Consider the following 6075-nt stretch of genomic DNA (forward strand, 5'->3'; position numbering starts at 1 on the left):
AGCGGCCGCTGCACTCTAGTCTGGGCGACAGAGTGAGACTCCAACTCAAAAAAAAAAGAAAGAAACACCTGACATGAACAGGCTTTTATAAACTAAAAACCAAAGCAAAGGAGATGAATTTCACATGAACCACCCACCCTCATCACAGCACAGAGGCAGCACTGGATTTCCCTTCTACACCTACAGTGGCCCTCTGTGTGGAGGGCCCATCCGTTCTCCTCTCTGTCCTCTGGAGCCCCTAGTCTTGGACCCTGCTCACAGAGCCTTCTCCACAAAGCCTTCCACCTCTGGGGCTGTCTTCGTCCCTAAAGTCCTCTCCAGCCTCAGAGCCTCATGCCCTGGCTCTTGAGAACCTCCAGACTCTGCTGGCCACTGGCCATGGGACTCTCCCAGCCTGAGGCCCGTCTCCCTCCTCTGGTTACCAGAGTAATCGTCGGCTGGCTTGTCCTCATTCAGCATCAGGGTTTTTTCAATGTGGGAGCGGTCCCTCATGGGGGCTTCTTCACTCACATCCTCTGTCTCTTCTGGGGAGAGAAGCAGACAACAGGGTTAGGACAAAGCTAGCCCTGGCGATGGCGGATGAGGGCTGGGCCTCGAGTGATGCTGGACAGAGTCTTGCCAAGTTGCACTGGACTGAGTTCTGCCCTTGGAATGGAATTTGAAGATCCAAACTCCACTTCTATGAAGCTCCACTATCTGTTTTATGTATTCAGGAAAGATGCACTGAGCATTTACTACATGCCAAGCACTGAGTATCATGCTAGGAATAGCCGGGTGCCCAAAACAGGCACAGCTCCTGCCCACTGAAGGCGGTTTTCCTTAGTCCTTTGGGGAGAGAAATGATAAACAGTCTTTAAACTAATGCAGATGGCGTGCTGGTAGAGGGAATCAGAAAAAAATCTCCCCAGGTTCGTTGCTGAGGAGTTAGTTAGGTGAAGGAGGGAAAGAACTTTTCTGCAAAAGATTCAGACAGTTACTGCTTGGCATGAAGCAGGAAGAAGGGGTGTCTGTCTGGCTGCAGGAGGAGGGATGAGTGCTGCCAAGTTGAAGGGGTCCCCAGGGCTGACCAGGCAGGGCCTTAACAGGATTGCTTCTCATCCTAAGAGCAACAGAAACAGGGAAGGCCTCCAAGCAGACAACTGATGCAACCCAGTGAGCATTTCTTTTTTTATTTTTTTTTATTTTTTTGAGTATGAGTCCCATTCTGTTGCCCAGGCTGGAGTGCAGTGCCACACTCACAGTCATCCCAGCATTGACCTTCAGGTCTCTGGCGATCCTTCTATCTCAGCCTTCCAAGTAGCCGGAACTACAGGCGCACGCTACCACACCTAGCTAATTTTTGGATTTATTGTAGAGACAAGGTAGGTCTCATCATGTTACCCAGGCTGGTCTCAGACCCGTGGGCTCAGGCAATCCTCTCGCCTCGGCCTCCCAAAGTGCTGGGATTACAGACTTCGCCACCAAGCCTGGTCCCCGGTGAGCATTTCATCAGGATCATACTGGCTGTGTGGGAAGAAGGGCTGGGAGGGGCCACTGCAGGTGTTTGTGTCTGTGTGTGTGTGTGTGTGTGTGTGTGTGTACGCGCGTGCACACGCACAGGTCAACTGTTGCTTCTCACCACAACAGCAGGAGATGCCCATGCCTGCCACAGGTGCCTGGGAAGGAAGTTCTCATACCCCTGGGCCTCTGATATCACAACCATCTCTACCCAGGCTGAACGTACAGAGGATTTTAGGTAGCTTCACTGTAGGGGGAGGAAGCAAAGAAGAACCCATATACCTCACGCAGTATCTTAGGATGGTAATTCCTTATCCAGACCCGTCCCAGGCAGTCCCCACCCCAGGGGGACAGGGAAAAGGCAGGCGCTTACTCACTGCAGCACATATCCCTTCTTTATGGAGAGTGCAAGCACTCACAAACAGTACAGAAAGGAAAAGTCTGCAAGGAAAACTGTGGAGCAGCCATCTTGGAGAGTGAATATTTGCCCCAGTCCCTCTACCTGAAAGCCCACTTCTGGTCTAAGTCAGAAAACTTACAGAACGAGGCCATGAAAGGCCTGACCATCCCAGCATCAGATCCAGCTCTAATGTGTCTCTGCCCATCCTCCTCCCCTCCTGCTCCCCAGCACTTTGAGGGTAATTGAGAGACACGGGTGGTCACAGTCAGCCTGAATTCTTATCTCACAATCCTGACCCCTTGGTCCTGGTTCTCCAACACCTCCTACGGCCTAGTCTTCAAGGGGAGACCCAAGGTGCTAGTCCACCGAGGGGACCACCTGGGCAGTTGCCAACCCAGCCCTACCCACTGCACATCCCTCCACCTACTGGCCATGGGACCTTGACCTTGCCATCAGCTCCTGGTCCTTTGGGCTGAGGACTGACTTATCCTCAGTGTGGTCCTCTGTGTGGATGGCTCATCTCTCCTGCTGTCTGTCCTCTGGAGCCCCCAAACCTTGAACCCTGCTCACAGAGCCTTCTCCATGAAGTCTTCCACCCCCAGGGCTCTCTTCTTCCCTAAGCCGAAGTGCATCCAGGGACCCTAAGGGGAGATTCCAGAGGGCCTGACTCAGAAGTGCCCAGGACCCTCAGGCTCCTCTCACTGACCCCTCCAAACTGGAGGCAAGCAGACAATGCGCAGCCCAAAGGCACTTCCCTGGGCCAGGACCCTGGATGGGGCCTCCCACTCTACCCTGTCCCTGCCTGTGCCCCTACACATAAGACTTCCAGGAAGGGCACAGCTGCGTGAGATGCTGGGCTGCTTTTAAGGAGTTAATTCCTACCCTGGGGAGCAGCTGCAGGGATCCTCCTCCCCTGATGTCCCTCGTGCGGCTCCTCCGCCACTGTGTCCTGGGCCTTCCCGCCCTCGGACGCTGCATTCAACTCCTCTGAGCTGTGCTGGGTTCCCTCATCCCCATGACTTGTGGTTCCTGCTGCTTCCTGGGGCTCCCTGGCCTCCTCGGAGGTTCCCTCTGCTTCCTCTGAACTAGCCTCATCACCACTCTCTTCTTCGGATTCTTCTTTGGAGGGAAGCCCTTCTTCCTCACTTCCGCCTTTGTCACCATCCTCTTCTTCAGAAGAGGCCTCGTCTGCATCCTCAGGTATCCCTGACACCTGGCCCTCCAGGGGATGGCTCTCCTCAGTGCCTCCTGCATCCAAGCTCTGGGCGCCCCCGGTCTCTGAGCCGGCCTCCGAGTCTGGCCCGAGCTCCACTTGGTCCTCAGCCCCCTCCTTGGTTTCTGTGTTCATGTCCACCTCCGACTCTTCTCCCACAGAGGCGACGTCAGGGGCTCCCTCTGGTGCTGCTGGCTCCTGAGCAGGCTCTGGACTACCCTGGAGCTCTGTGTTCAGGGAATAGACCTCCTGGCCTCCTGAGCTGAGAGAGGCCCCCTCTGCCTCAGGCTCTGCTGTCCCTGCTTCTCCCTGCACAGGGCTGTCCCCTCGGCCCTCCTTGGCTTTCTTGAGGAGCTCGCCACTCCCAGCTTGTCTTTCTGCGTCCCCACTGGCAGCTGCCTCTGTGGGGAGCCCAAGCCCTGTGTCCTCCCCTCCTGGCTCCTCTCCTGAACTGAGCTCTGGCCGCTCCTCTTCCATGAGCCTGTCATTCCCTCCTAGAGGAAGGGTGTTTGCTGCTGGCCGGCCCTCCTCTTCCTCCCCAGGCCCCACAGCATCCCCAGGTGGAGTTGCCTCTGCGGCTGAGGCATTGGAGAGGCTGGCTTCGGGATCAGAGCCCGGGCTGGCGGCAGCTGGGGGGTTCCCGGCAGCAGTCTTCTCTGGGCTCTCAGCCCCACTGCCATCTGGGTAGTGAAGGAGCAGATTCTTGTCTCGAGGGGCCGCATCTGCATAAAGCGCCCTTTCTTTCTCCTCTAGACTTGCGTCTCCAGCAGAGAAATGATTCTCCAACAAATTGCCAACATCTTCTGTGCCACCCGAAGCAGAGACTTGCAGCTCTAAATGATTAGAACATGATTGGTCAGTTTCACAGGGTTGGCACTGGCTCTGCTTCTCAAAAGAGTCTACGTCAATCTAGCTCCCATCTTCCAGGAGCATGGTGCCGGCCTGGTGTGCAGTGTTACTCCCGCCTCCCTGGGCCTTCGTGACTATCTTGTGTGCAGCAAGCAGGGCAGGTGTTATTCTGCCCCCAAGATGTGGACACTGTGGATTGGGGAGCTAGAGGACTGACCTGCTGTCCAGTGAGCAGCTGTACTAAGCCCAGAGCCCCACAATACTGAACCTGACCTTCAAGTCTCCCGGCTCCGTCCTGAGGGCTATATATGGATGGAAACTCGGGGGAGCCCTTCTAGTCCTTCCTCAACCTTGCTCTTGGGCACGTGCAGCCTGGCTCACCAGGAGATACTTCCAAGATGGGACAGATGCTTGTACATCCCACCCCTTGTCAGTTCCTAGAGTTATTAACCAGCATGTTTTTTATATTGCAATCAGCAAAGGAGTGAAAACAGGTGTTTGTGGGCCAGATCATCTTAGGTTACATGGCAAAGTACTTAGGGGATTACTTGTGTCTCTCAACCTTATTAAGTCACACATCTAACTCTGTCCCCTTAAGGGCAGGTATTTGCTGGCCTCCCTACCTTAGATTAGAGAGGACATGGCCTGAGGAGGAGATATCCAAAACGGGCAGGGCCTGGGCTTCCCAGTGGCCTTAGCCAACCCCCGAGGGGATCCCCTTCTAAGGGCCTGTGGCTTTACTAGGAGAGCAGAGGGCACGGGAAGAGCAAGACAAGGGAGAGCAGAGTAGGGGCCTCATCTGTGCCAGAGACCTCTGGCAAGGGTCAAATTTAATATGTTTGAAAACCGGAGTCAGAAGGGAACTTAGGCCTACCCCTCTGCCCCCTCCTACCTAGGCTGGGATCTGTTTAGGGCAGAGGCTGCAGTCTCGTGAGGAGGAAGGGACTGTAGGCACCCTGCCTTGGGGCAGCTGAAACAGGGCCCAGCCCCCCGGTCACCCTGTTCTCCCTCACTCCCAAGGTCTCTCTCCAAGGAAATAGCTCCCCACTGTCTGCTAGATATAGACACCCCCTTTCTCAGGCCATTGCTTGCCACTCCCATCTCTCTGTCCCACAAGGAAAAGCCACTTTTTGGGGTACTCCCTTGTTCCCTGAAAGCTGGGGCAGCCTCCAGGGATCAGGAGTATTTTCTCATTAGCCCCATAGACAGCAGACCTGCTGTCAAGTGCAGAAGGACGGGAGCTTGGTGCCTTTTGTTCGAGAGGGGCTCTGACTATTGATTTATAAAACTTTTCCCAAGTACTTTCACATATGTGACCACATTTGACCTCCTTTAGTTCTTATTTATTTATGTTTGTTTGTTTGTTTGTTGAGTCAGGATCTCACTCTGTTGTCCAGGCTGGATGGAATACAGTTGCCTGATCACAGCTCACCACAGTATCAACCTGCTGGGCTCAGGCAATCCTTCCACCTCAGCCTCCCGAGTAGTTGGGACTACAAGTGTAGGCAACCATGCCTGGCCAATTTTTTTATTTTTGTAGAGGCAATGTCTCACTATGTTGCCTAGGTTTGAGCCTCTGGGCTCAAGCAATCCTCCCACTTCAGCCTACCAAAGCACTAGGATTATAGGTGTAAACCACCACACCTGGCCTTCCAGATTTTAGAGCTGAATTAGTGAAGGTCTAGAGAAGAACTTTGACTTGTCCCAAAGATATCATCGCTAGATGACTAATGGGTGACCCGAACCCAGAACTGCCAACTCCCTATCCAGGTGTCCATGCCTTGCTGTGCTTAAGGAGGAAAAGGAGACCCCTTCCTGTGGGTACCTTGGCCCCTGCCTGCGTGCACTTCTTTCAGACTTGTGTTCCGTACTGTTCCTGGTGCCTGGATTGCAGAAACCAGGTCTTAATTCTGTGTTCCCAGGGTCTGGGATCCTGCCTGATCAACAGAAATTGCTATAAGAGGTCTTGTGGTTAGATATGGGCACCAAAAAGAATTCCTGGTCCCTTAGTGGAGGCAGGATGGGGAGCGGAAATTGCTCGTTTAAATTTTCTTTCATTTCTTTTTTTTTTTTTGAGTTGGAGTCTCACTCAGTCACCCAGACTGGAGTGCAGTGG

At 54.0% G+C, this 6075-nt stretch overlaps 1 protein-coding gene across 1 annotated transcript in view; it reads right to left on the minus strand.

The window, feature by feature from the left end:
- Positions 1-6075, minus strand: part of SRL (sarcalumenin) — a 39235-nt gene that overhangs the window by 8299 nt on the left and 24861 nt on the right. Inside the window, 1 exon segment of the mRNA XM_021719097.1 lies at positions 423-524. Within this exon segment, the coding sequence (XP_021574772.1) occupies positions 423-524 (102 nt within the window).

Source organism: Carlito syrichta, unplaced genomic scaffold (genome assembly GCF_000164805.1).
Source record: "Carlito syrichta isolate Samal-C Ts95f unplaced genomic scaffold, Tarsius_syrichta-2.0.1 Scaffold314117, whole genome shotgun sequence".
Lineage (NCBI taxonomy): Eukaryota > Metazoa > Chordata > Mammalia > Primates > Tarsiidae > Carlito > Carlito syrichta.